Raw genomic sequence first — 27584 nt, 5'->3', positions numbered from 1 at the left:
TGAGGGTCTTTAAGACAAGGCTAGACAATCACCTTGCTGGGGTCGTTTGACCCCGGTACTCTTTCCTGCCATGGCAGGGGGTTGGACTCGATGATTTACTAAGGACCCTTCCGACCCTAGAAACTATGAAACAATATGTAGGGAACTTAGCTCACCTCCAAAGCGTGTGCCCCTACCAAAAAGTTATAGGGGATTTTCAAGTGGAGTGATGCTCACAGTTATTCCCATTGAAGCTGTTCCACTTTGTAAAACATAAATAAATATACAGATAATTACTTCATGGCCTAGTAGTAAAGATACCTAATTGCAAAATGGGGTTCCAACCCCTTTATTGGAATCTCGAACCTAATACTTCCCTTTCCCAGCTGGGTGTGTCATACAGCTTCCTTCTCCTTCAAGGAGCCTACTGTATCAAGAGCTATAGGTAGTCTAGTGAATTCTAGTGGTGCTTAGATATTGAGCTTCCCAGAACCGCACAGACTGAGGTGCTTCTGGGTATGTCTAGAAGCAGACCTTTACATGCTAAAAGAATGTTAAGGCCTCTGACAAATGTTACTCTTAATATATGCTTAACAGATTGATCATGCCTCAAGCAGAGACCTGGCCACAGGTTCGTTCAATTAATGATATGATAAACAGAGGTGTAATAACTTTGTGACTTATTCATCTTTTGTATAATAACATTGTGACTAGATCCTATCACACTCTTAATTGTACATGTGGCCAGGGCTCCCAACCTCTGAAGGATCCTGATTGGGGCTCCCAGTTGGAGAGCGCAGCATGTGCTTCAGCAGCTGGGAGCCCACATCAGGTGATCAGAGCTTGTAGCCATAGGAGCGCAGTGCACTCCCATGGCTGGGGGATCCACTAGCTGAAGGGGGCTCCTGGCTGAGGGAGCACAAGGAGCCAAGGGTACTTGTACATGCAACAGGGATTTAGTTCGGTTTAGTTCTCCCTGAATTGAAACGGTGGGTTTTCAAAAGCCCGCCATTTCCAGCATTTCAATTTAGAAAGAATTAAATTGAACTAAACCCCCGTGGTGTGTACACAAGGTTGGGTCCCAATCCTGAGAGCTTACTTGCCTCCCGGGGGGCGCTGCAGCCATGGAGTGAAGCATTGGGTCCCCACACAGCTGAAGTAGGCAGGCAGACTCCAGGAGAAAAAAACAAAAATGGTCAGGCTCCTTGCTGCTTTTTTTCCGCCCCCCTGCCCCAATCCAGTTGAGCCTGCCTGCACAAAGTGCCACTGGGTCATACGACCCCTGAGCTGTGCGGGGCCTGGTGCTTCCCTCCGCCAGCAGATGGGTGCTGACACCACAGAGGAAAACACCAGGATCCCCCACAGCTCAGGGGCTGTGCAATCTGGTGGCAGCTCGTCCCCTCTTTCCCCAACACTGTGGAAGAAGCACGTAGGCTCCAGCACCCCTGCACTATCCCTTCTGCCTTCCTGCTGTGTGGGACTGCCCAGGAGTGGCTGACTTGCCCCTGGGACAGAACAGTAAGGTGACAGGAGGGTGGCTGGGTATGCTAGTGGCAGGAGAAGGTGGCGGGGACGGTGCACCGGGCACTGGAAGCCTGCCAAGCCTGAGCTTGCCCAAGCACATCAGCTTCCAGCACCACATGCAGTGTTGCACTTTGTTAGGTAGCAAACTAAAACGCCTTGTTACACCTATGTTACAAAGTCATTTAAAGTGGAATACAAGCGTTCAAACAGCAAGGCCATTAAAGCAGAGCAAAAGATAATTTAAACTAATTTTGTAGGCTGTACAAAGTCTCCAAGACTCTTACTTGCTGGTGCAGGGACCCTGGGATCAGGCTTCTCCTACATCAGCAGTATAGTACAATGGCATCTGATGCTGGATCTGACACTGGATCCCACTGTCATGCTTCTTGTGGCATGTCAGAAAGGATCATTGGGATCCCGCATCAGATCTCATTGTACCTTTAAATTAGCATTAGCCAACCAACTTCATAGTTTTAGACTTAGGTACATTAAGTGGTAAGGAGAGATCCCCACAGCTTTGGTGATTTAGCCCTAGTACCTTTAAAACTGTTCACAAAATGTCTTCAGTTTTATAAAATAGCTTCTGATATAAATATATTATTTTTAACCATCAATGAAATACTAACCATGCTCTTTTTGCTTTTTGCTTTAAATAAAACTTTAATATTAAGGACTAACATATATTGATTTTCATACATAATCTTGGCATACTTTCAGTTAAGTTCATGCTTGTAAAATGAGCACAGACCCTGTATCCATGCTTGGCTTAGTTTTATGTTCCCTGAATTCATTGATTCAGTGGGAGCAGTCATCATTGGCATTTCCTCAATATGAGGATGACAGATGGGGAGCAGACCAGGAACAGCAGAGTCTAAGAAATACAAGAGTGCATTCTTGAACAAAAGTCATGGCCTAGATTAAGCATTTTGAAGGCAGTCATTCTGAAGAGGGTGCAGCTGATTTGCCTGCTAGAAGTCCTCACAGAATTCATGGAGTGTTCACCGCTTGAAACTTCCCTGACGTTGTTGTGGAAATGATTTCATTTCCCCCCCCACAACAGATTGGTGGTGGTAGCTTCAACATATAACTTATGAGTCCACCACTCTATCCATTTGTATTCATTTGCATTACAGACCAACTAGAAATACAAGCTAAGCATTGGCTCTCACTGTGCTACTTATAATGGATTAGCAGGGAAGAAGGAGAAAGAAAAAGCAGGATGTATTTAATGCCAGCATTGTAACATTCAGGTGGTTTTTTACAGTCATGGCTGGGCACCGGTTTAATACTGTTGGGAGTAACTTTCAAAGGCATGTGAGCACAGTATAATGGTATCTCACATTAAAGGCACTCTTTCAGTATAGAGTTCAGATGACAGGGAATCATCTCAGAATGGCACAAACTGATGATCCATTTATTCCTCAGGCACTGATTTACACACATGTATATTTTTAATATATATTTGAAAAATGGGACTTTATTCATCTCTAGTGAATAATAAATTTTCTATCTTTCAAATAAATTTAGGATATGAGAGGTCTAACTGTGAAATGACCTTGATTTTGGTTTAATATTCAGTAGATATTCTTGCTAGAAGATGCAGCAGTTTCCACTTTTACTTTTCAGAAAGTCAGCAGTTCTCTTGATTTACCTGCTGTGATATAAATATGCACTTAAAAAAACGCTTAACTGCATGCATTGTTTTTGCGAACCACAGGATGTACAATACACGGATATCGATTATATGGAACGGCAGTTAGACTTCACTCTTAGCCCAAACTTCTTTGGATTGCCAAAACTTGTTGACAAAATGAAAGCAGAAGGAATGAGATTCATCATTATTCTGGTTAGTCTTCAGGCCTTCCTCCCCTCCTCAAATTGCTATTCATCATGGCAGGATATATTTAATTCCTGATGCATATTACTTCATTTCTAGGCTTGATTTCTGAACACAAATTTAAAATAGTTTTTCCTTTAATTTTAGGATCCAGCAATTTCTGGAAATGAAACCAATTACCCAGCTTATACAAGGGGCTTACAGAACGATGTCTTTATCAAGTGGCCTAATAGTAGTGATATCGTATGGGGAAAGGTAATGTTTTTGGACAATTTATGTCATTAAAGACAGCGTGTCTGAGTATGATTTTATGTTAACATGGCTAAGTAGTGATTTGACCCTGAGCTACAAGAGGAAAAGGGTTCTGATTCTAGAGAATTCTTTTAATAAAGTAGAAAAAGGATATGATGAAATTTAGTATTTGGAAGCTGAAGCTAGACCAGTTCAGAAGTTCTTTAGCTTGTTTTATAAGGGAATCTAAGAAAATTATAAAAATCCCCTTCAGGTCTTAACATTTATTATAGCAGTAGTAAATCTAAGGAGATATTCTTATGTCTCTTCAATTAGGAGAGATGTCCTGTTTTTATGCCAGCATCTTCGCAAAGCAAATCCCGAAGGCAAATCCAATAGGAATTCTCCACAAATAGCTAATCATATGTCATGGGTATGTCTCAGTTCACATCAAAATATGTAAAAGTAAAATCCTCATGGGAATAATGCCTAATGATACTGAGTGAGGCTTACTAACTGGATTTTACTACTGAAACCCAACATCTGTAAGTCCACCTGGACTAAAATAGCTGAATAATGAACCGTCATCAGCACCTATCCATGTATGACCCAAAATGTTCCTGCCACCTCTGGTGGTACCAGCAGATTAGACCAAAGGAAAACGTGTACATGGAATAGTGTCATTCCTTTTTCTTCATGCCGTATTGAGGACTTGGGATGGTTGGCTGGGGAAATAACCCCAGATGAAGGTGCCTGGAGGAAGCCCTTGATCCATTTAGGAAGGGAACGGCAGAGGTGGTATCACACTATAGAGTCTTGTCATCTCTGCATGGAAGACCGTGGGTCCTAACGATTTTCTTGAGATCTGCATGGGTTGAGTGAATTTTGGAGGCTGAGCACAAGCTATTTTGAAGCGGGATAGTGTACATACCCTTCCAAAGGACCAACAACACTTTCCATTAGTTTTCTTCTCTAGAGAGAGCATGGTTTTTATAACTTTTATTTATTTCTTCCTTAATACTGGTTTTCTATGTACTGGTACCCATAAGATGAAACTATGCACACAGAAGGGCTTCCCTTCATTATAACAGTAATCTCTTTAAAAAATTGAGTGGCTTGTATGTTCTAAAGAAATCCAAATCTTAGCAGTATCAGCAGTGGGTGGAACACATACCTTATTACTGATAATTGTGTGAAAAAATGGTCTGAGATTGATTTTGATACAAAAAGGAGTCCTATGTCCTTTTGATGAAAGAGGTTCCGTCTCTTGTAGTAAATAGCTATCAGCCTTAGAAATAGTTGTGCTGGAGAGGAACTTGGTTTGAAAGGACATAGTTACTATTGAATCAATGAGGAAGGATCAGGAAATATTACTGTGAGTGTTCACAAGAGTCCCTTTTAAGAAAAGAAAATGCTTGCGGTGGGGGATTTCAAAATGAGTCTAAAACAGAGTTTGTCATATATTATGTAACTACCATGTTTGTACTGATCTTTTAAATACTTGTTTTCCTTTTAATAGGTCTGGCCAGATTATCCTAATGTTACTGTTAATGAATCTTTACCCTGGGAAACCCAAGTGGAAGTAAGTATGTATGCCATTGTTGGCATGATCATTTCCTACTGACACCAAGCCACACAGGCAGAATGAACAACACGTCTGTTCAAAATAGCAGAATAACTATGTAATGAAGTGGTTCTCAAACTTTTTGGACTTGAGGCACCCTTCAGTGGACTTGAGGCACCCCTCCATATTGAATGGCATCCAGTTTCAAAAAACAATATATATATATATGACAGTGCTTAGCTCCTTGCAGAGGGGCTGGGCACTGGAGGTGGATTGGCCGGGCAAGGACAAGCCTGAGCTTGCACTTCTCTAAGACCATTTATGTTTTACGGTTTTATGCTAAAACCAAATGAGGCTTTAGTGTTCACTTATACTTTGACAATGTGAAGTGGCCACAAAGTTGGTGCACATGTAATTCTTGTTTGATTTAAGAACTCGTTAAACCACCAGAGTGGAGTACAGCTGTTTTAATATGAGTGAAAAGAGACCCTGAGAGTCAGATCCTTGAGGATGAATTCCTGATTCTACAATGATTAGAAGTGTTCTTTTAAATAAATGACTTTGCTCTTATGTAAATTTGTCTATTCCAAAATACAAAGTCATTATACTTTGACTACAAAGTAGCCAATTATCAGTGTTTATTTGTGAAAACAACCAAAATTAAAATTCACCTTTGCAAGCAACGCTTTCTTCTTCTATCTCTCTGTATTTATTATTCAGTTAAAAAATAGCCAAACTATTTTTCTTTTAGTACTCTAATGAATTTTAAATCCCTTTTAATCTGGTAGTATTTTAAGGATTCCTGAAGATTAATTTATTTTTTTCTGATTTATTTTTTTTAATTCAACACAAAAATAAGAAATGCATACGTACTGATTACATAAATATCCATCTAAAAGACATAGATGTCTACCACAAATAAAGCACTAAATGGCAGGAGGGAAAAAAGAGGGAGGGATAAGAGACGAAAAGATAAGTATGTAAGGAATAATAATCACTAAACCTAGTTTTGAATTTAGTTTCCAACATTTCTAAAAAAAAAATCTTTCTAAATGGCATTAAACTTTTGAAAGCAGTTACAGTCACAAAACCCCTTTTTTTTTTCCATGGATGCTAGTTGTGACATTTGATATTCAGAGATTTTATGCCTGTGTTTGCAGATTTCAGTTAAAAATCCATAAACTATGAAAAACATTTACTGCTGTAAATGCAGTGGTTCCATCTATTTCTAAGTATCTATCATTTTTTGCAGCTGTACAGAGCATATGCAGCTTTCCCAGACTTCTTCCGTAATACCACAGCTCAATGGTGGGAAATGGAAATAAGAGAATATTACACTAATCCTAATCAGCCTGAAAAAAGTGTAAAGTTTGATGGCCTGTGGATTGTGAGTATTTATATTTTATCTTTTGAATTAAAACCTGTTTTAAATTTCTGAGGCTTTTATGAGGCTAAGGTTTATACTAACATTTGGTTGTAAACCTTAATGCTATTGAACTGCAAAGCTCAGGGCAGTTCTGGAAAAGGATTTTCCCAGAGGTTTGCCTGTTCAGATCCAGACTATTAAAAGGAGGTGGCCATGTACAGCGAGTAAACCCAAAGCTAAATTCCTTCAAAAGTTTGGGAGAAGCAAGGATTTTTGTGGATGATATCTTTTATTGACTGGGATAAATTTGCAAAAGCATTCCTCACCAGCCCTGAGGAAAGAAGCAGGTACAGCAATGGCTGTTTCACTAATACACTGCTGTTTGCCACTAGGCAGTCCTAATTTTTAGTTATTGAGATATTTTAGTTTCATTACCTTATTGGCATTATTGTGATTTTTGTATCTTCAGCTATTGTTTTTTAGGTTGATCCTACTGTTATTCACATCTTTAGGGCTGTCCACAACACAGGGTTATCAAACAATTTGCCATAATTTTTCTCTCTGCAGGACAAACTACAGAACTGGGCTACATGAGGTTTTTAGCTTATTTCTAAAATGGAATGGACACAATTTCTGTTGGAGATAAAATATTAATATACTGTTCTATCCCTACTATGCAGTAATGTTGTTGACATTTTTCAGTAATGCTACCAATGGCTAGATACAGATATTCAAAAAGTCCAAGGCAGAATTGATCTAAATTACACGGTTTTCTGTAAGTGGCACAGGCTGTGTGTAGACGAAGCAAGAAGCATGTGTGCATAACACTGTAAAGTGAGCTAAATGCTTTTGCACCGCTTTAATGGTGTCAGTATTTGCATGAGTCACAGGTGTATTCACATTAAGTCCAGCTGCTTTAGGAAATTCGGCAACATAATGCGCCTTAGATAAGTTGGGGTGCAGCAAACTAAAACTCGTTTGCTGTCCCTACAGCTGTGGAACAAAGCGCTGGGCTCCGTGCAGCTCCACAGCTCTAAGTCAACAGGATGTGTACATGACACGGGAGGGGGTTAATCAGCCCTAAATTGAAGCAGTGTTTTTTAAAACCCACTGCTTCAATTTAGGACCTCCATTTTGTCTACACACGCCCATAGTTTTGATCATTAGTGAACAGAATGCACATTCACACTTTGGTAGGGTTGCAAGTCTTTGATAGGGCTCTGCCATTTTAAAACTAGTCTATATGTGCCAAACTTCTCTTCTGTTATGGGTATAGACTGGTTCTGTGTGCTAACTTCTGTTCTGTTACAAGTATAGAGTGGTTTCTGATCAATTATAGTGGTAAAAGTATAGTGTCTGTACCTGGCTTGATTGTTAGTTAAACCAGTAGACAACATAACGGAGCAACTGTAGCTACACACAAATTATTAAATGTTTCAAAATTCAGAGGTGCAAGCATTCATACATCTGTACTCTGTCTTGTTCTCGAGGTAGTGGGATTTATAAAGAGAGACTGAGAGGATGCATGCTATGTGATCAAAATATTGACACCAGCCAGCATGCACTCTGTCATAATGAGATCAGAGTCTAAGAATAAAGTTTCAGTCCATTACTCAGGATGCTGCAAAATCCTTGGGCCGGATCCAAGAATAAAGGACTTAGGGACTTAAAATGGGGCTCAAGTTGAATTTAGGCTTCATAAGATCCAAATCTGCAATCCTGAAAAACTTGCTAAGCCATTGTCAAACTTTGAAGGTACCTGATGTTCATGGCACTGAAATTTTTTACCTTAAAATTCTTTAAGCATATAAAGGCTTCATTTCTGGGCATATGCAAAAGCACTTCATTTTTTATAGGAATGACCAACTTCATGTATATGTCACACCTAACCCTGGTGTGGGTCAGGATATGGAAATGAGGCTTTCCTTTGCTGAAGTCCATTGAATGGTTTGATAAGCATTCTCAGCTCATACATAAACCATACTGAAATAACTCTCTACAAAATACAACTCTTCCTCCCCACCCCCCTGCCCCATATGAATGTTTCACAGAATTGCTTAGTAGTAAGAACACTTTCTCAAGAACTGGCAGCATTGGGTTTGATTCTCTACTTTTCACTAAGGAAACCAAACCTACAACTCCTCTTCTCCTAGGTGAGCACCCTAACCATCAAGCTAATTTTTATATTAAATAGCCATTAGTTAAAGTATGACTTAGGAACAGGGGCCATTACCCAGTTTTCTCCTGCCCCTTCCCAGGTGAGCACTTCAATTATGTAGTTATACTCTTGCATTCTGTCTATTTCTGGTCTAATTTATGTTGAATTCCTTTCTTCACAAATGGCACAGCATCAACAGGAGGAGTGGACCGTGCCCCCCTGTCCCATCTAGGATAGCTTATACTAGAGAAAAAGGCTTAGAACATTTTCTTGCAAGTTGAGTTTTAATTCCCTCTCATGGAGGAAAAATTTGACCCTGGCCTCCCCAGTTCCTAGGTGATTGCTCAAAGAACTAGATGTATGTAAACGGAGATCCATGTCCATTCTTCTCTGTGTAACAGAGTGAGCTCAGAGTTTCTTTGAAACAAAGAAAGAGCATAAATGTTGGGGAGGTGGGGAGCAAAACTCTGGGCTTTAGGCGCTGTTTGGAAATTTTAGCCCAGATTCTGTCATTTTTAAACCAGTCTATGTATACCAAACCTCTGTTCTATTATGGATATAGACTACTTTCCAATCACTTATACTGGTAAAAGTGCAATGTCTGTATCTGGCCTGTGGGTCACTAGTTAAGCCAGTGGACAACATAGTGCAGCAACTGTAGATCTCTAGAAACTATTACATGTAGCCATGAGTCACAGTGACATAGGTTGGGTGTATATAGGAGGAACAAAAAAAGGAGATTCCAAAAGGACCATGGAAGGTTAGTGGATCTCTTACAGAGGCCAAAGGAAAATTATCTGTCAGTATCTTGGCAGGGAGCCTTTCAGATCACTAGTAATTATTTCTAGGAGCTTATTACAACTAATACGTTGAGAAGGGAAATTTTAAAAAGTAAGAATTAGAACTTTGCATGTTAAATCCCAAGAAGAAGCAATATTTTTTCCTTCCTTTTCTTTCTTAGAAATACAAATTTTGAATATTACCATCTGAAATAAAGGTAAATTGCAGGGATACAGATACTAAAAAAAATTGCTTTACAAGCACTTGAAGGACTTTTTCTATGCTTGTTTGCAATACAGGGTTCAGTAGATAGTGGTGTACCATTGACACAAATAAGATTCATGTTGCGAGTAAGTTTATATTATTTCTCATTATTTAGGACATGAATGAACCTGCAAGTTTTGTTAACGGTGCAGTCGGAGGCTGTAGAGATGCCATACTAAATAATCCTCCATATATGCCATGTAAGTATAACAGCTGTCACTCACTCTCTTAGGTCCCCCTGGTTATTGTAAATTATTGCTCGGCCAAATTTTCAAGCATGGGATGCCTAAAGTTAAGACATGTAAGTCCACGTCTTCAGAGCTTATGAATAGAGTCCTACTGGATTAACAGTTGAAGTGGGCTGTGCTGGAGCTCCTTTAATCTTGCAAGTTCCCTCGAACACCCTACTGCTGGTGATTGGTGGAGGGGCCCTGCTTGAGACTCATTCCTGATCAGCAGGGAAGCAAAAACCATGGGTTTAAACTTGGCAGCATTTTTGTCTCCCCACCAGTCAGCAGAAAGCAGTGGGGCCATTGGGGCCCCCCAGCCGATCAGTGGCAGGGAAACAAACACTGCACCAAGTTTAAACCCACAAATTTAACTTCTTTGCTGAACTAAGAATGAGCTGCAAGCGAGGCCCCTCCACCAGTCATTTGGGGTGGGGGGAGTGGATGCAAAAGGGAACCTGCAAGATTAAAGGAACTGCAGCACAGTCTACTTCTGCCATGTATCTGGTAGGGCCCTACTTACGAGCTCTTGCTGCAGAAACTGGTTTCTTAAGACATCTACATCTGTTTACATATGGATTTAGATACCTGACTTCAGACATAAATAAAAATGTAGAGCCAAGTGTTTTTTTTCCCCTGGTTTATAAGTTATGGGAATTTGTTTCTTCAGATGAACAATTGAGTTCAGTTTTAAGGATTTAAAAAAGATTCCTCTTGGTTCCCATCTTTAACAATGGGCCTGATTTAAAAAAAAAAAACAACTTAAAAATTAAGCTAATTTTTAAGCTCAAGGAATACACTTTAGATACACAATCAAATACAAATGTTCTTCAGTCACCCTTGAGTACCACCATATAGACGCTACAGAACCAACCACTACTGCCTCTGTTAATGAACAATTTGTGCTCAAATTGTTAGAATATTGGGACCTCAGCAGAAATGTACATGGCATGTCGTTATTTAGGTGGATATTTCAAAGGTAGAAAGGATAATTATGTGCTCCAATTCCTCTGAAAGTCCTTTTCTGAACACCTCTGACCTAATGCATTGCTCATATTTTCACTGCATTGTCATCTGCTTACTAATTTTTTTCAAACCTCATGCATAGTATCTCAGTATAAATTTGCGCAGCTTTCACCTGCTTCATACTCACTCACAGACGTTTTCCATTCTGCAGGTGATATGGATGATACATAGAGATGCTTATAAAGTGTTAGGTATCCTTTGCTGTTTGTGTATGCTAAGGAGTCAGTATTTCTTTCATAGTCCCTTATTAATACACAGGAGCACGGGAGACTGCCAGTATTCACATGCTGGACATTTAAAAAAGCAAAAAGAACTTGAATGTATTGCATCGGAAGGTAGAGGAGAATGGGAAGAGAGAGAAAATTCAGATATTGATAAAGAATGAATTATTTAGTTATTAAATATACTTAGTTACTTGAGAGTGCCAATATTTAAATTTAAATGTTATTTCCATTAGATTTGGAATCACAGTCACTTGGACTGAATCACAAAACCTTGTGCATGGAAAGTCAACAGTTCCTGCCAGATGGAAGTCCAGTTAGACATTATGATGTGCATAATCTCTATGGATGGTCACATGCTAAACCCACCTATGAGTAAGGTTTTTTCTTCTCATTTTGAACAGTCTCTTTATGCTGTAGTCCCATATGCTGTAGGTGCTTCTTTACTGATAATAGCAATGGGTGCATCTACACTGGATGTTTACTGCAGTCGCCTAATTAGCTCATCAGTAAACATTTCAGCATCTACACATGTGGCTCTATTAGGCTGCATTGAAATGAATAAAGTGTGCAGCAGGTTACTAAATAGTAAATAAAAGTACTGTCCTGCTGCAGAGTTGTTGTGTTCTGTGCACAACAGCGCACATGTAGATGCTGACAGGGCCGGCTGGGGCATGAGGGTGCTTCAGTGCAGGGGCTGCCTGCTGGCTAGCCCCACACTGAAGCACCATTATGTCCCAGCCAGCCCCTCTGTAGCATGTTGAGCCAGGTGAGAGCAGCCCTGGGCTGGCAGGTAGACTCCCCTGGAACGTCTGCTAGCCAGGGATGCTCCAACCCAGCTCAATGGGCTGTGGGCCTGGGTGCATGGGGAAATGCAGTGCCTGGCAGCAATAAACTCTGGTGCGATATGCACTGAAATTTATTACTTCACATAAATATGCATGTGTAGATGTGCCCCTTGAGATGTATTCAAAGAGTTAAACAAATATTACAAGGGGCAACAATTATTGTTGTGAAAATTGTAGGCCATTTCTATTTTATTTTACATTGTTCTAGAAAATTAACTTCTAAATTAATGCTTTGCATCCAGTAATGTATATGTGTGACCCAATTTAGGATTTATTAGCCACATTCAATTAATAACCTTTCCTTTTTCTTCACTTTATTTCTTCCTAAGTTCAAGAATGAGTTGTTTCAAATGTATAAGGAGCATAGTTCTCCAGCAGCTCTGAGTGCAGTAATGATTGAGATACTTTGACTTTTCTGGCTTTAGATACGTTATCAGGACATATTGCCATATTACGTACTAAGGTCTTAATTCTGATGACCTTGCACTTAGTGTATCCAAGTCATGGGGAAGGGCTGGGGCAAAGAAAAAAATTTTGCTCTACCTGACTTTTATTCCTGTCTTCTCCTGACCCATCGTAGGCCCAAATTGCTCCCTGTACAATTAACAGCTACAACTGTTCTGATTTACTCTGGCTAGTACTGTCATTTAGGGTCAGCTAGGGTCTGGGGACTGGCAGAACATAGTGTGCAAATGTCCTTTGTCCTTGATCCCACCCTCTGTCCTTGATCTCACCCACTTCTTTCCACCCCGAAATGTTCTCTGCTCAACTGCAGCTTGCTCTGGTGTGCCCATTTCCTTTGCAAGCTAGTATTTTGCAGCAAATGCTAGCATAAAGCCAATATGACAGCTTTGCCCTGGGATTCTTTCCCTGCCAGAAAAAAACTCAGTTTTCCACAGTAGCTGTTATTTTGAAAATGCCCCCTTCAAAAATAAATTCTCAGGTAGCCTAGACCTGCTGTGGCTGCAGCTACACTGCCTGTCCATCCTCCCTTTATATTGACTGTGGTGCAAGCTTCCCCTGCATGTGAATCCCGGCTGTTGCAACAGTCCTCAGGGAATTGTTGATATCTAGTATATATTGGGTCATCCATGTGTCTGTTTTCATTTTACACTTGGGACCAACTTGGTGTTCGAATGGCTCCAGGGTCAACAAGTCATAAACAAGATATAAAGCATCCTTTCCACTCCCCACTCCAAGCTGTTCTTATTTCAGCTGGTCACAAAGCTGATACAATTGAAAAAGCAGAATTGAATTGAAGTCACCTGTATAATGAAACAGAGGGAAGGCTACCTATAGGGATACCATGTGCACCCATTTTAAGTTAACATCATTCTTCCTTGATCATGAAGAGTTCCTGGTCATGAAGAATTCACATTCTTATGACCAAATCTCTCAGCACAAAAAGGTACAAAGGATGATGTTATATTAAGCATCTGGCTGTTTTGTGTTTCTCTTTCTTCTCTTGGTGGTAGTGATGGTGGGGATGATCACACTTCCCATGTTCTAGAGTTTCTTGCTTGGTACTATGATCTTCATGAGGTTTATGCAAAGAAGAGGATTAAAGGATCCAGAAACAGCTTGCAGTTGAACAGTTAACTGAAGTCAGGACCTGGAACTGTAATCTATTTTTAATAGGAACACTGTATGTACATGTCATGGACATGTAGACATGGTTTCTGTACTTGTGTAACCAGTGAGGCCCTGAATTGGGTTGTACTGCCTCATGCCCTGCTACTGCCCCAAGTGGCTGGTGGACCTTCGCAGCTCTTTCCACCTGCTGACCTTTCACGGGACCACCCTGTTGCCTTGCCTGCCACATCTTCATGTTGAAGTTAAACAGGGAGGCTGCCCTTAGAGATCAATGGGCTTTCTCTCCAGCTTCTTGTCAGGCTCCACTGAGCCTGCTTGATTCAGAGTCCTGACACACTTCCCCATCTCTCCATATCAAGAACACTGCCTCTTAGGGGCCTTTCAGGACCTGAACATTTAGCCCTCTGGTGTTTGCTCTCTTGCTTTAGCTGGGCCCCTCATCCCCAGGTCCATTGCCCCAGACCCCAGGATCCTAGGTTCCCCAGCCCCAGCCTTGCCCTCCTGATTTCTGGGCCCCTTGGCCCCAGTCTTACCCTCCTGGGTTCTGGGCTTATGCCCTCAGTTTTGGGGGATTCAGGCCTGCTTTCCTCTTCCATCCTTTCTGGAGTCTGAGCCCATGCCCACAGTCCATTTTATTACAGGTTCAGATCCTCAGTTTGCAAGCTAGTCCTCCAGCAACAGTAGCAGTGCATTCCTTTGGGGCTGCCTGCAGCCTCCTAGCCTCCCCTCACAGCCGCTCCCCTTCCTCCGCTATTTAAACAGAAGCACAGATCTAAGCCAAAAACTGCTTCTGAACTGAAACCCTTCCTCCCAGCTGTGTCACACCACAATAAAATAATAAATATGTAGCCAGAATAACTCAGCCTTTATGCCTACCTGGAGGTTCGTTTCAGCCCCGCTAGGATCTGGAACTTCCCAGGCAGTCCAGGGCCCGTTCCCTGTAATAGGGAACCCTTTGCCTTATTACAGGGGTTGTCAAATGGGGGTACGCATACCTCCAGGGGTACTTTGAAAGGTCCCAGGGAATACACGGGGGTGGGCGGGGATGGATTGCTGCCTGGCTTCACATCCAGCCACTCGTCACCCCCCCCACTCCACATCCGGCTGCTCGCCACCCCCCCCACCCGCTTTCTGACCAGCCACTCACCCCTTGCTCCACACACTCAGCATCTTGCTGCTTGCCACCCCCACCTCCACTCCCTGCTCTGTGTCCAGCCTCTCACCACCCTCCCCATCCCATAAGGGTACACTTATTAAAAAGGGGGCTGCCGGGAGTATGCTTGTTAAAAAAAGTTGAAAACTCCTGCTCTATTACATATAAAGAGAACCCTGTGTCTTTAAGGAGGCCACCCTGGGGTGAAATCCATGCCTCCCCAAGGGAATATAGAAGAGGCCTGACCGCAGGAATCAGTCAGTGAGGGAGGACACAGTATAGATACAGGAGCTTTGCCAGTGGAAATATGAGCTAGCTGCAGAGCCACAGGTAGGTAAGTCCTAAAAGGCAAGCCAGGTCTGGGAGACTTCAGTTAGGATCCTTTTCTCAAGTAACACTGTGAACATTGATTTACATTACAGTTTAGGAAAAAATGGTGTCTGGGCAAAACAGGTATTTAAGAAAAGTCTCTTTTAGTGTCTCATGTTTCTATGTTTGCCTTATCTTTAAATACAATATATTTAGTCCTTTCTCTTCTATCATGGGTTACTGCTGCTGGAACACAGTGAAACACTGTCACAAACAAATATAACAACTCTTCATAACTGTTTATTTCTGAAAAATGTATGTGCAAGATTAGGAATAAAATAAGATTATTTTTCAGAATGCAAAGCAGAAAATTGAATACAAAAGGGTAGCTGTCATAAATAAAAAATATGTATATACCAAGGTTAACAAGAGCTGACACTGTAGTTTACACTAGAAAATGACCTGTATCCTCAAATACAGTCCAGACCACTTAAGTCAGTAACCAGCAACTTTAGGTATGTTTTTTTTCTCTTAGCATCTTACAAGTTGGCTTTCTCCATAGAGCTTTTTATGACTCATCCAGTCCTCCTTCCTTGGACAAACCAAGGTGTTTGTGTCCCCTTTCTAAGATCTGTTCAAACCATGACAGACCTTTCCTAAAGTTGCTGGAATTCTTCCAGCAGAAACTAAAAGCTAATTTAAAAAAAAACCAAAAAATACCATCTCCTTTGGAGACAGATCTATTATCTCCCTTCCTTAGCCAATCACAGCATAGGTGATGACTCAGCATTCGTTTCTTGTTCTTCCATCGAATAAAGGGAATAGTGTTCTTTTTTTCTGTGTAGTAACATAATGCAAGCAGTTCTGTCTCCATGATCATTGTGGTTTCTTTCTTCTACTCACACATCAAGACAGGGTATTTGAAGGTAGCATCTGAACTGGTATTAGACTCATAGGATGTGTACAGGCAAGTGCGGATGTATGGTATGCGGCGGTGGGGGGGGTTGACCTGAGAGATCCTGGATTAAAAAACACCCACACCAAAAAAAAATGGGGTAGTGCACATGACAGCAGTGCATACTTCCCAAAACCAGAGCCTGGCCAGCTGGAGCCATACTCTAGCTGTCAGCCAGGATTCCTGCCACAGCTTCAGCTCTAGGAGGCCCCCAGGACCACAGGTAAGGCACAGTTGCTGGCCCCAGCCTCCTACCACACCCGGGGTAACCTGCCATGCAGCAGAGCTCATGTGGCACAGGTATTCCCCAGGGACAAGTAGCACTGACATAAGAGACAGTCTGGGGAAATAAATGCCTGCAGTTATCTGGATGTGCCCATGAGGGTTCAAGCAGAGAGATTAAAGCATAGACTGGTCTCTTCCCCTCCCTCTATGCACAAGTTGTATGATCTGCCTTTGCCTACTGGAAGCCTTTGAATGATAGCATTGCAGCAACTGGCCTGACTGTTTGCCCTTCAAACTGGATCTACGTAGTACTAAACAGTATTTTAGAAGAAGTGGCACTTTCTGTGGTTAAAGGGAAAGTCAGCATCCAGTACAATCCTCCACTCTTAAGCCTTAGAGGTGAACTGAGTTCTGCATGAACAAGATGCATCCTCAGGGCTCTCTTTCCCAAACTAAATTCTGAAACTTCCAGTGCTTTCCTTCCCTGCTACCATTTACATGACACTTTTAACTTCTTTGCCTAGGCCTAGTATCTAGGAATATGCATCTCAGCTATAAAAATGGGTTACTAGCACTTGTTTACATCACAAGAGTGTAGAGAGTTTAAACATACTAAAGATTGCAAAGGGTGCAGTTACTGCAGTAATGTACAGCAAACCTGTACAGCTGGCCACCTGCAGGCCACATGCTGCCTCCAAGAGCCCAGCATCTGGCACAAATGGTTAACATGTATCCTATGGGCTCCAGTGGTAGCTTCTCCCATTGCTGCATGGTGATGGGGGGCCTGGCTGTACTAGCCTAGCCCACACAGACACTAGTGCAGCCCAACTGGGGGGGCATAGAGGGCTTCTTACCATGGGCAGTGGTGGGCAGACTGCATGCCTATTGCACAGCACACACAGCAGTGAGTCATGTGCTCCTGGTAGACAGCCCTGCCTTACATAAAGAGATGGCGCTGCTTACCCTCACACCTACCAAAGTCTGTGACTGCCTATGTATACGTTTTAAGGGGAGAATGCCCTTACTTTGTTGAAGTGAAATACATATGGCCTGACAAAGGGTATTTATACACAAAAACTTGCAAAGAAGAATTTTTAATAAAAGATATCAGATTTACCCAAAGAACCTTGTCTGCCAGATACAAACATTACACGTTTACCACCATAAGTGATCAGAAACCAGTCTATATCCATAACGGAACAGAAGTTTGGTACACATAGGCTGGTTTAGAAATGGCAGAACCTGGTCTAAGTTTTCTCTGCCTCCCCACCCCCCTTCCCACCAAATGGTGAATGTATATTCTGTTCACTACCAACCTAAACTATGCCACTTACGGAAAACTGCCTAACTTAAATCGATTCCACCGCAAGCTTTTTGACTGTCTGTCCCAAGCCGCAAAGCCCAAAGTCCTTGAGAGATTACAAAAGTTCCAGCATCCTTTAGATGCCTGTAGCCATAAGGCCCAGGAGCCTTTGTAAAAGCTTACATGTCCTGTATGTGACCTTCCCAGTCTCCCAGTTTCTATGACTTTTACTTATCCCCACCTTCCCCCAGTGATTATTGTAATAATCCGGAAAACATGAAGGGAGCTTAAATACATTCAAGATTATGAAGTGTGCAGATACAGCAGTAATGAATGCCAAACCTCCATAGCTGACATTAAGTGAGTGGTAATCACCCTTTCAGCATGTTCTATAAACCTAGCCCAGCCTTCCCATAATAGATTCAAGGATGATCAGGAGATTCCCTGTATTTTTCCCCCTAGGTTTCCTGAGTCTCTAGCACCCCCAACATGATAATTTATGCAGGGATTTCTTTGGCCCAGCAGAGTCTCTTCTGTGTTAACACAAGAAAGTTTGCTTTTACCCTACCCATCTGGTGCAGCTGACAAGAAGAAAGTATTCAGGGAGACAGTAGTATGGCTGCTGAAGAGCCTTGTTTAATACCAGTGCCATTTCCTTTTTCTTACCGCTCTATAGAGGTTTAGGTCTTATCCTTTAGCTCAGGCTGTAAGGACTTAGGTTCTTATCTTGGGAGGTCCCTGATTCAGTCCCTGATGCTAACCAGTATGATGGCTATTACACCTGCCAGCGGAAGAGGAAAAGGCTTATGATGAGAGGCAGAAGTGAAGGCAAAAGGCAAGCCAAGAGAGGAGAGACAAGAGCAAAGGTAAAACAGGAGTTGTAGATCATAGGTACATCCTTTTGGGAAGAATTGTAACTCGCTTTTAATTTGGGTTAGTTCTTTTGCACTTCGATAATTGTGATACCAAAGTCTGCAATCTATATCCTTTGAAAACATCATAATGAGAATGCACGCTTGTCTTGATTATATATACCTTAGTTTAAATATTCTACTAGTAGCTTATGTATGTAAATATTGTATGTGAAGATGATGAATGAACTTGCATGCCCAGATGGAAATGAAGACTTTTTGATACAAGTTTGAGAATCAGAGTCCCAAGTCCTATTAGGACCTTGACTGCTTATATTTAATACATCTTCTATTATTCAGTCACTACTGTACAGTGATCTCATTTGCAATAATGCTGTGGCAGCATAGACTTGAGCTGCCAAGAAAGTTCATGGGATGTCAGAAAGGATTATACAACTCACAACTCCATTTGGATGCAACTTCACTACCGTTGGCACCTAAGCAAGATAGATTAAAGCTAGCTCAAGGAAATCTATGCATGCTGCAGTTTTTCAATACAGATATACTCTTGGTTTTGAGTTCAGGAGCTTTACAATTGCTAACTTTTAGTAGATGCAATTTCTGAGCAGCATTCTGGAAACAGTTTGCCCAAGTCTGATATTAAGGGAACTTCATTTCTTACTTAGCTGGGAGCAATTACTTGTACATTGATTCTAATGAGTTCATCCATATAATTTTTTACGTTGTGTGATCCTAACTGCTGACCTACTTTATGAAATAAGATGGCCATGGCGATATTCCTAATATAGTTTAATTTGGAGGCAATTACTTGCCATCAAATGTTTTCTTGTTCCAGCACATTCAGACACAACATGTTGTATTTTCAACAGGGATTTCTATAATGAAACAGTTACCAAGGCCATGCTGGGACAATGCTGCGCATTGTAAACAAGATCAGTCAATCATAAGAGAACACTTGCTGCCACTCATTTACGAGGCAGAACTGTTCTCAGCATTTTGATCAACTGTTAAGAACATTAATTACCCAACAATAACCTCAAGTAACTAAAGTAATTAAAATATGAAATACCTTTTGCTTCTAGGTATAGCTGTGATGGACTATTTTAATTATAGAGTTGATATTGTTTTGGCCTTACAGTGTAAAGCATATGAGGGTATGTGAATTTATCATTTTAAATGCAGGCACCATACACCCGTTTTTCAATTAACACGCTTAATAAAAAAACCCAAGAAGTAATATTATAAAGGGAAAAAGAGTGAAGTTTTTATGTAAATGATATGCATACAGCTTTTCTTTTAATAATTTATTTTCTCACTTTCAAGGCGAACTTTATTATATGTTAATTCCTTACTGAGTAATACTATCCTATTTTAGATAATGTCTGAGCTAATGATAATATATCTAGGTTGTTTCATTTCCAATTCAATGAGCAAGCAAAGAACATCATTTTTATGTGGGTCTTAATGACCTTAAAGCCCTTGGTAACTTTGATATTATCATAAAGAAAGAAAATATCAAGGCCACTTGATTTTTTGACAGAAAGGATGGTATATTTGGCAGTGATCCAGTACATCACTGTCAATCAAAGCTCTCACAGAATTGCTGACAGAACAGTACAGAATCTCTGGTCTTTATACTGTCAGCCAAATCAAAGTACAATTTGGATTGTGTCAGTAGACAATAAGCTAACACCGAGGACAGTAGTATCATTACTTCTGAATAGTAAATGTACAATTAGACTTATTTTCTTCTTTTTTAAGAGGTCCAATAGGAGAACTGACTTAGACAAAAGATACATTGCACACATTGTCATTATATCGAAAAATCAACAGTATAGCTGTTTACAAATCTCAAAACATTCATTTTATCCTTCTTCATTAGTTTTAAGATGACCCAATGCCATAATTCAAGAGGTGCCATCATAGTAGAGTTGGGAATAATGAAAGCCAAAAAAATAGTTGTGAAATATCCCATGCTCTGAATTAATGGCAGGTGCAATATAGTTTTGCATATGTAAACCTTATGACTGGTGACTTTTGGCCATACCTTTGGAATGGATTTTAATTAGATCAAGCCATAGTGACTTGCAAAATTCAGGGATTAAAATATTGACTTTTTTTTTCTAGGAAAGAGTACTGGGCAGGGAAACTGAGCTGCGGTGAGCTAGTATTTTTCTGCTCAAGTCAGACACTGGAAACAGTATCTCAGGGGAAACATGCTTCCTGATTCTTTTGCATTTGCTCTTCCAGGACTGTCTTTTGAAGCCAAAGAATTCCACACAGAGATCAGGGACTTGGGGCTGAAGAGCACTGCTACAGAGAGTCTAGCTCTTTCCACTTTCCTAGTGCTAGGGGACTATTTTAACTTCATTTCTGCCTTAGCGCCATGCCTTCCCACCTTTTAACACTATGCTTTGTATCCTGCATAGATACAACTGCAGAGGATTAACCACAGTATATTTCTGTATGCGTCGTGAAACTAAATAGCTTAGCATTTCAAGAAATTCATTATCCCTATTCCCTAATCTGTGGAAATAAATTTAAACAAAATATACTGTAAGATAATTAAAGGACTTCAGTAAAATGAATCTTTAAAATGTGTCAGCAACCAATAGTTACCACAAGTGTACAGTGTGAAGGTAATTCATTGATAAAATTTTCTTAAAATGAAAGTTCAACAGTATTGTTATTGCCAAGTTTCCATATAGTAATGAGAGTTGTTTTAAAAATAGATATTACAATAATGATAGATTTGGGATTTTTTGTATTTGTCTTCTGGTATTTTAGTCTCAGAGCTCTGTGTTTTCCTTCCCAGCATATTTTTAACAATGGCTGAAATTCTCACCTAAGCAACCACTTCCCACGATTAGGGCTGTAAGACCATCAGATATTGTGAAACTCTCAATAAAATCCCCAAAGTTGCCAGCACCAATACAGATATATGTTCACTGTAGTGGTTTTATAGTTCATTTGCAGTGGTTAAAGGTAAGCCCGTTCAGAGAGAGCACAATATGCACACAAGCACATAGCTTCCACATCCATATGGGTTTTGAACAGAACTTTTGAACAACCTACCCTTCTGGCCTGACTTGAAAATATACCAGTCTCTTGACTGCCATGCTGGATTACTGTCATTCACTACTAAAATAGCTTCCAGACTGAATTAAAAGCCAAAATATTTTCAAGGAAAATTTAGTAGCTAGGAAGAATTTTCAGATATATATTTTTTTCCTTTCATGCAAGCGCTGTTCATGTACATACTTCAATCCTGCAAACTGCTGAGTGCCCTGACCCTGATCCCACAAAACACTTGAGACGCATGCTGAATGTCTTCCATAGATGACATTTTCTTTTCATTTACTTTACTTAGATGCAAGTTCCAAAGCATTGTGCAAATAGGACAATTCAAGCAGGGCAGGAATGTGTGTGATAATACATTACCAAGAAATAAAAGATACTAGAAAAGTTATTGTTTATCTCGGAAGAAATAATTACAGTACATTAGTCTAGTTTAATTACTATGGTAATTTAAGTGACTTGTGTGTTTTTACTGTAATTATAGTGTCAGTAAAGCAGCAAATCCTGTAGAAGAATAAATAAATAGTGCCTTATTGAAGCAGCTGTTTAGGCTATTATTGTAGAAAGCAAAAGCGAGCAATGCAATTTCATCATTGTGGCTTTTTAACTAGTATTTTAGTTTAGTATTTTTGTGTAATGATTCACAGCATGTGTTCACAGTTACACAGGAATAGTTCTTTCTAAGAGCTCAAACCAGTGGTTCATATAACAAAGGGGGTCAAAAAACAGGTTTTACATGAAGATGCCAAAATACTTATAATGACAGTTAAAGGACAAAAGGAAATTTCTTATTTATGCTGTCAGCTAGTCATTGCCCCAATGTACATATGTTTAATATCCCAGGGGGTAGGACTCTCATGTGTAAAGTCAGTTGCTATAGGTAAATATGCATTGTATAATAAATATCCTTTTTCCTTCATAGTAAGGACCACGGGCCCATACCAGTGGATACTTTTACCTGTTTTTGTGGATGTATTTGGTAGTCGTGTTGGTCTGCGACAAACAGAAATGCAAAACTCTAGAACTCTTGCTTCACAGCTGATACCTTTTATTAGACCAACTAAGAAATTGCAAAAAAAAAAAAAAAATCTTTTTCTGCAAGCTTTCAGGCATCTCCCAGGGCTGCATGTACTTTTTTGGAAGATTGTTCACTCATCTCTACTTCTCCTTCTGGATAATTTGCATCAGCCATTGCCCCTGCAGGCCTCAGGGAGGAAGGTCAGGAGCAAAAGGAATGGTCTGTCTCTCTCATATGAGTGTCTTGTTGGAGAGCTTAGCCAGCAGGGTTGCTATGTATAAATTTTCAGACTGTCCATAAAAATCCAGGATAAAAACACCTGTCTGAAAAGGCTGTAAAAAAATATCGAGCTGTCTGTAGAAACACTGAGCAACCCAGAGCTGATTGACAATCCCTCCTCAGAAATAAAGCTGGAGTTAAGCATTGAAAGATGGACAAGCAGAGGAGCCCCAGTTAGTCTCTGAGTGGGAGCAAAGCTGTCAGAGCTTTGTAGCACATGGAAGCTTCTGGAGTCTCCCTGCCCCAACCATTTGCTGCTGCTGCCGGCTCCTGTTACCTGCCTGTAATACTGCTGGGTTACAGGTAGGCAGACAGTCCTTCTCTGGGGTGTCTCTGTTGGAATGGGAGTGTGTACGAGCCATTAACTGGCAGGGGTAAGATAGGAGGTGGGCTGGGGGGCATCAGTGTATGAAAGAAGTGAGTATGGGACCTCTGGGAGGGAGAGTGGGCAGGTCCTCTCCCCCTTGAGATCTCATACTCACTTCCACACACTCATGCCCCAGAACAGAACAGTACTGGAACTGCGAGAATGAATTGGGATATCCACGCAGTGAAGCCCTGGGTCAGCACAATATAAACCATTGCTGCAGTCAGGCAGGGTTGCCAGACCAAGATTTATTTTCTTACTCCTGGTCTACAAACTTTTACTGATAGCCAAACTTTTTACTGTAGTTAGTTTTAAACCAAAAAAATTGAAAATATTATGGACCAGTCAAGTTATTGATGGGCAGAACCCTATTACTTCTGGTCAAACTCAGAACCTAGGAAGGAGAAAGAAGGACTGGGTTTAACAGAGACACTGTCACCCCTGTCATTTTCTGTAGGACAAAAAACAGTGAATAGAGGGTAATGCGAGTGTGAACACTGGCCTGGTGTGTAGGAGGGAGAAGGGAAGCACATGGAACTTTTGGCATGGAATAGACTGGGGGACAAGAAAGCAAAGCACATAAAGCCCTTCTCAGGGGGTAAAGGTGAGTATGGAAGGAAAGATTGGTAGACAGAAACTTCTTCATGTTGGGACCTAGGATTTGAGGGGTTGAATGACTATTAAAAAGCCTTTCCTCCTTTTTCACTGTTTTCCAGGATAGAAAAGTAAGAGGAAAGGGCAGTGATAATGCTGTTTATGCCTTTCTGGCTCAAGAGGCTTTATCTCATGGGCTAAATTAGCCTCCTTGTAGATAATTTTATCTTGCAGAGGAGTTATGCTATTACAAAACCAATGCTTTAAACCAGGCAGATTTAAAATGAATATCAGAAATAAAAAAAAATATCACCACTTAAACCTTAGAACAGTGTGAAAAAAAGATAGATTGTTCTGCTGGCTGATGTGTGGCCCATAGTCTAATTATCATGTTAAATAAAGGAAACACAGTCTGCTGTACCATATTTTGCATTCAAACAGATTAACCTCAAAAACATAATGACATTTGCATCCTAAATACATTTAAGAGGTAATCTCTTTGATTTAAATGTCCATGTCATGGCCTTTGAAACATGGAAAATTTGGGGGCAAAGGAATGGTGTATATTCTGTTTTGAGATCTGCTAGACCAGGCTTGTCCAACATGTGACCCGTGGGCCAACATGCGGCCCTCCAAGCTGTTTTCTGAGGCTCGAGGTGCTGTGACGGGAAACAAAAGTAAACACTGTACTTTCGTTTTGGGGGGGGTGATGGGATACCACTTTCTGTGAGGTCTTTGAATATGGCTCGCCAGCCCACTGGGTGATAAAAAGTTCATGATCTGGCCCCACATTCAAAAGGTTGGACGCCCCTGCACTAGACCATTGATAGCAGACGTCCCCAAGTGCTGATATGTCCTGAGGCCAACTCTGGATGGTCAAGACATGCTTCTAGGAAAATGCCATTGTAATGGATCTATAGATTTAGCACAAGAAGAATAGGAAAATGTATTTCTTCTAACCCAAAAAAGTACTTTATTTGAGTCTTAGTGCCCTTGGATGTAGTTTTGTTTGAAAACAGAAAGGTGATTTAAACTGGTGATGAAACCACATAATCAATGGGCTTGCTGTTTATATGCTGTATGATTTAAGAAAGTTGAATGAAGTTATTTTGACTATTGAAACATTCTTAAATTAAGGGAAATTCAGGATATATATGGGCATTCCCTTGCAGCTAGAATCAGGCTGGTCTTGTGTCTTTAACCTGAAAGCAAGTGGAAGTACCCATTGTAACAGGTCTATGAGCCTTAATACTCAAAAGAAAATTTTCAGTCAAGTACATATAATTTTTTTCTATTTATCTTTGTTCAGTGAGTTATCTTTTAATTTACTTAAATATCCAAGGCTTTTTGAAAGTATGACCATATTACATTTACAGACTCTCTTCCACTTTTTGTCTGGGTTTTAAGCATTTTTAAACAACTGGAGTAGATTGAAGATGCAGCATTATCTGAGACAGCTGTGCTGTCATTACCATGACCTTTTGTATGTTTTAATGTGACCTGTAATTGTTATTTTCAACTTCTCTGGTAGTAGATAATGGATATTCATTGCCTAGGACTATCTACATAAACGTAAGCTTGCCTACCTTTCAAATTTCCTTTATATTTCCTATTTTTTTGTATTAAATTTAATGTTCCTACAAGCACTTATGCAAGGTCTCTTAGTTTTTTTCCACATATAATGGGCTTTTTGTTCCAATTTCATTGTTAGTGCTTTACAGAAGGTCACAAAGGAACGTGGAATTGTCATCACCCGTTCAACATATCCATCTAGTGGAAGATGGGCTGGGCACTGGCTTGGTGATAATACTGCAGCTTGGGATCAACTTTATAAATCTATTATTGGTATGTGAAATCAGCCATCTTTCTAGTCAATATATGCTTTATATCAACTTTACTCTTTGACACTTAGGTCTTTTATTTGTATCCTCTGACATCCTTAAACCAATGATAATGGATGCCAGGGAGGGTGTAACAGAGGATGGATAGCTCTAGACATGCCCTATTCATATACTCTCCCTCAACAGCATCTACTACTGCCACTGACAGTGATGGGATAGTGGGCTAGATGGACCATTGGAGTGATCCAGTATGGTGTATCATATGTTTTTACCTGCTTTTATGAGGGTTAGAGTAGAAGAAATGTAACTTTAAGCAAAATAAGGATTTTAGCAGTCAAAATTCAGATATTAATCCTTTTCTTGACCCATACTCCATATTGCTGAAGTTGCTAAATAGATATTAGACTTCATAGAGGTACTTCCAACTCCCACCAAAGTCATCTCTGATTCTTCTCTACTCTCTGCTCACCAGTCTGCTTCACTGCTTTTGAGAAGACAGCTTGCAGCAATGCTTGCAGGGAGGGAAGAACTGTACTTTGTAGAAACTATATAAATGCCTTTAAAATGCCAAAGAAAATACCAATCAATAAAGTTGCATTATATTTTCTTGCAGGTATGATGGATTTTAGCCTCTTTGGAATATCCTATGTAAGTTAGTATTATTAATATATATTTTAAACATTTTTACCCATTTGTAATAATCTGCCAATTCAAATTGAATTTGTTTTACACTTTCAGACTGGAGCAGATATCTGTGGGTTCTTCAAGGATACAGAGTATGAAATGTGTGCCCGCTGGATGCAGCTGGGAGCCTTTTATCCATTTTCTAGAAATCACAATGGCAAAGGATCAAAGGTAGGTCATAAGTTGTTTTTTTTATTTGTTGTGCACCAATAATGTGCTTGGGGATGCAAAGATCATGAGTAGTCCTGCTGTGACTAAAGAAAAGAGTAGTAGAGTAGAAGGGCCACATTGGGTCCCATTGGGTTTAAGCTCTCTTACAACTGCTTATTTTAGAATAAGTGTTCTTGGGATGCCCTAGATGTAAGTGGGTGTTCCAGGATTGTATCCTGCTAACTTCAAGTTGTCAGTTGGATTTGAACCACTTTCTTTGAAAATGCATAAAGGTTTGAAAGTGTTAAGGGTGAAAACCTTGCACTACTGAAGTCAGCGGGAGCTTTGCCATTGGTTTCAGCAGAGCAAGGATTTTTTTCCAGAGTTGTGCAAGACCATTGACTCAAACCAGGAATTCGATCAAATGTAGCTTAATTTCCAATGTGCTAAGCAACAGTAATTCACATAGCATACACGTCTAGGCTACATGCAATCAGTGTTGGATACCAGATTTGGTGATGCATGTTTATTAGCACTTGCTGGCTGTTTTTCATCACAAAGTGATGTCTGGGAAGATGACAGCACATTCCTGATGTGGCCACTATTCTGCTTTGGGTTCCTATAGATCTATGTGAATATACATGAAGTTGTCAGATGCATAATTTGGCTGGAGTAGGATTTAGTTGTGGAAAACGAAATGTATTTGAATGAAAGCTTGTTTGAAATTCAGACTGCAAACTAGTTCTTACACAAAACATTTGATATTTCTTTCAAGAGAGCTTAGAGGTACTAGCAGCGGAAATCTCCTAGTTGGCTTAGTTTTGTGTCTTGTGCTTATGACCCAGCAAAAATAAATGTATTGGCATTTAATATAATATGCTGGTGTTTTATGTTAGATATACTGGGGTGCCTCTAGGAGGGAGTCAGCAAGACATAATGTTAATTACAAGCAAGGCTTGCTTCATCAGGGCTAGCAAGAAGCAGTGCAAAAGAAGATCTGTTGTACCAGCTAAAGCAACAGCATTTGGGAAAGATTTCATCCCCTGGGAATTATATATAGTATTTGTAATGCCACCATTCAGAGGGAAGTGTGGTATTATCTTTATCCTGTAGGTACAGCCCGATGGGAGGTGCAGAG

General features: G+C 40.4%; 1 protein-coding gene across 2 annotated transcripts in view; it reads left to right on the top strand.

Moving 5' to 3' along the window:
• The window catches only part of SI (sucrase-isomaltase), a 152727-nt gene that overhangs the window by 88846 nt on the left and 36297 nt on the right, over nucleotides 1–27584 (top strand). For both annotated transcript variants that reach the window (XM_019532678.1, XM_019532679.1), the window contains exons 32-40: nucleotides 3221–3349; nucleotides 3488–3595; nucleotides 5091–5153; nucleotides 6388–6522; nucleotides 9819–9903; nucleotides 11414–11552; nucleotides 25483–25616; nucleotides 26226–26260; nucleotides 26351–26467. In XM_019532678.1, coding sequence (XP_019388223.1) covers nucleotides 3221–3349; nucleotides 3488–3595; nucleotides 5091–5153; nucleotides 6388–6522; nucleotides 9819–9903; nucleotides 11414–11552; nucleotides 25483–25616; nucleotides 26226–26260; nucleotides 26351–26467 — 945 coding nt within the window. The remainder of the gene's footprint in view (nucleotides 1–3220; nucleotides 3350–3487; nucleotides 3596–5090; nucleotides 5154–6387; nucleotides 6523–9818; nucleotides 9904–11413; nucleotides 11553–25482; nucleotides 25617–26225; nucleotides 26261–26350; nucleotides 26468–27584) is intronic.

Source organism: Crocodylus porosus, unplaced genomic scaffold (assembly GCF_001723895.1).
Source record: "Crocodylus porosus isolate Cpor-Errol unplaced genomic scaffold, CroPor_comp1, whole genome shotgun sequence".
NCBI classification, from domain to species: domain Eukaryota; kingdom Metazoa; phylum Chordata; order Crocodylia; family Crocodylidae; genus Crocodylus; species Crocodylus porosus.
The sequence above is the reverse complement of the archived record's forward strand: the minus strand, read 5'-3'. Positions and strand labels throughout refer to the sequence as shown.